The following is a 1,158-nucleotide window of genomic DNA, read 5'->3' as shown; positions in this document are numbered from 1 at the left end:
TCGCTGAATGGACCGAGATCCAAGAGCCCATCGCCGCCGCTTGCCCTAAGCACTGGGTGATGTACTTTGATGGCGCCCTTAACATCAACGGTGCTGGTGTGGGCATTCTGTTCATTACGTTGACCAAGGATAAGCTACGTTACGTTCTTCGGATACACTTCTCGGCCTCCAACAATGCCGCGGAATACGAAGCATGTCTCCATGGTCTTCGTATAGCCATCGCGCTCGGCGTCAAATGCCTCATGGTGTACGGAGACTCCATGCTGGTTATCAACCAGCTCAATAAAGACTGGTCCTGTTCCAGTGAGAAGATGGACGCATACTGCGCTGAAATTAGGAAGCTTGAAGGGAAGTTCTACGGTATCGAGTACCACCACGTGGTACGAGATCAAAATCAACCAGCTGACCAGCTCTCAAAAATAGGTTCGTCTCACACCGTAGTTCCACTAGGGGTCTTCGTGCAAGATCTCCTGGTGCCATCCATTAAAGAAGAAAAGGAAGTTGATGAGGTTCCCCCTGCCGAGCAGTTGGTACTTGTGGTGCCTTCACCGGTCACCGATTGGAGGGAGCAATTCATCAAGTACCTCACCAACTCTGAAGTACCTGCCGACAAGACCGACACCGAACGCCTAATCCATCGGAGTAAGCACTACGTGTTGGTAGATGGTAACTTGATGAGGAAGAGTGCCAAGGAAGGGATATTGCAGAAGTGCATCCCTCAAGACAAAGGAGTGAAGCTACTTCACGAAATTCATTCTGGTTCCTGTGGCAATCACGCGGCCTCGAGAAACCTGGTCGGCAAAGCTTTCTGAGCTGGCTTCTATTGGCCCATGACCATCTCCGATGCAGAAGACCTCGTCCAGCGCTATGAAGGATGTCAGTTCTTCGCCAAGCAAATACGCGTACCGGCATAGGAATTGCAGACCATCCTAGCTTCTTGGCCTTTCGCATGCTGGGGACTAGACATGATTGGGCCCTTCAAGCCAGCGCCAGGAGGTTTCAGGTATGTATACATCGCCATTGATAAGTTCTCCAAGTGGATCGAGTACAAACCGCTCGTTTCAGCTACTACAAAGAAAGCAGTCGACCTCTTTGAAGATATCGTACACAGGTTCGGTCTCTCGAACAGCATTATCACCGACCTCGGAACCATGTTTA

General features: G+C 50.5%; 1 protein-coding gene across 1 annotated transcript; it reads left to right on the top strand.

The window, feature by feature from the left end:
- Nucleotides 1-242: 242 nt before the first annotated feature.
- On the top strand, nt 243-812 carry LOC136469593 (uncharacterized). The gene has a single exon (XM_066467721.1). It carries the CDS (start codon nt 243-245, stop codon nt 810-812), a length of 570 nt encoding a protein of 189 aa, XP_066323818.1.
- Nucleotides 813-1,158: the final 346 nt, after the last annotated feature.

The sequence above is a fragment of the Miscanthus floridulus genome, chromosome 8 (genome assembly GCF_019320115.1).
Source record: "Miscanthus floridulus cultivar M001 chromosome 8, ASM1932011v1, whole genome shotgun sequence".
NCBI lineage: Eukaryota > Viridiplantae > Streptophyta > Magnoliopsida > Poales > Poaceae > Miscanthus > Miscanthus floridulus.
Note: the sequence above shows the minus strand (reverse complement) of the source record. Positions and strands in the feature narration are given on the sequence as shown.

Coding starts and splice junctions, on each gene's coding strand:
- LOC136469593 (XM_066467721.1), top strand. CDS start 243: ATGGTGTACGGAGACTCCATGCTGGTTATCAACCAGCTCAATAAAGAC.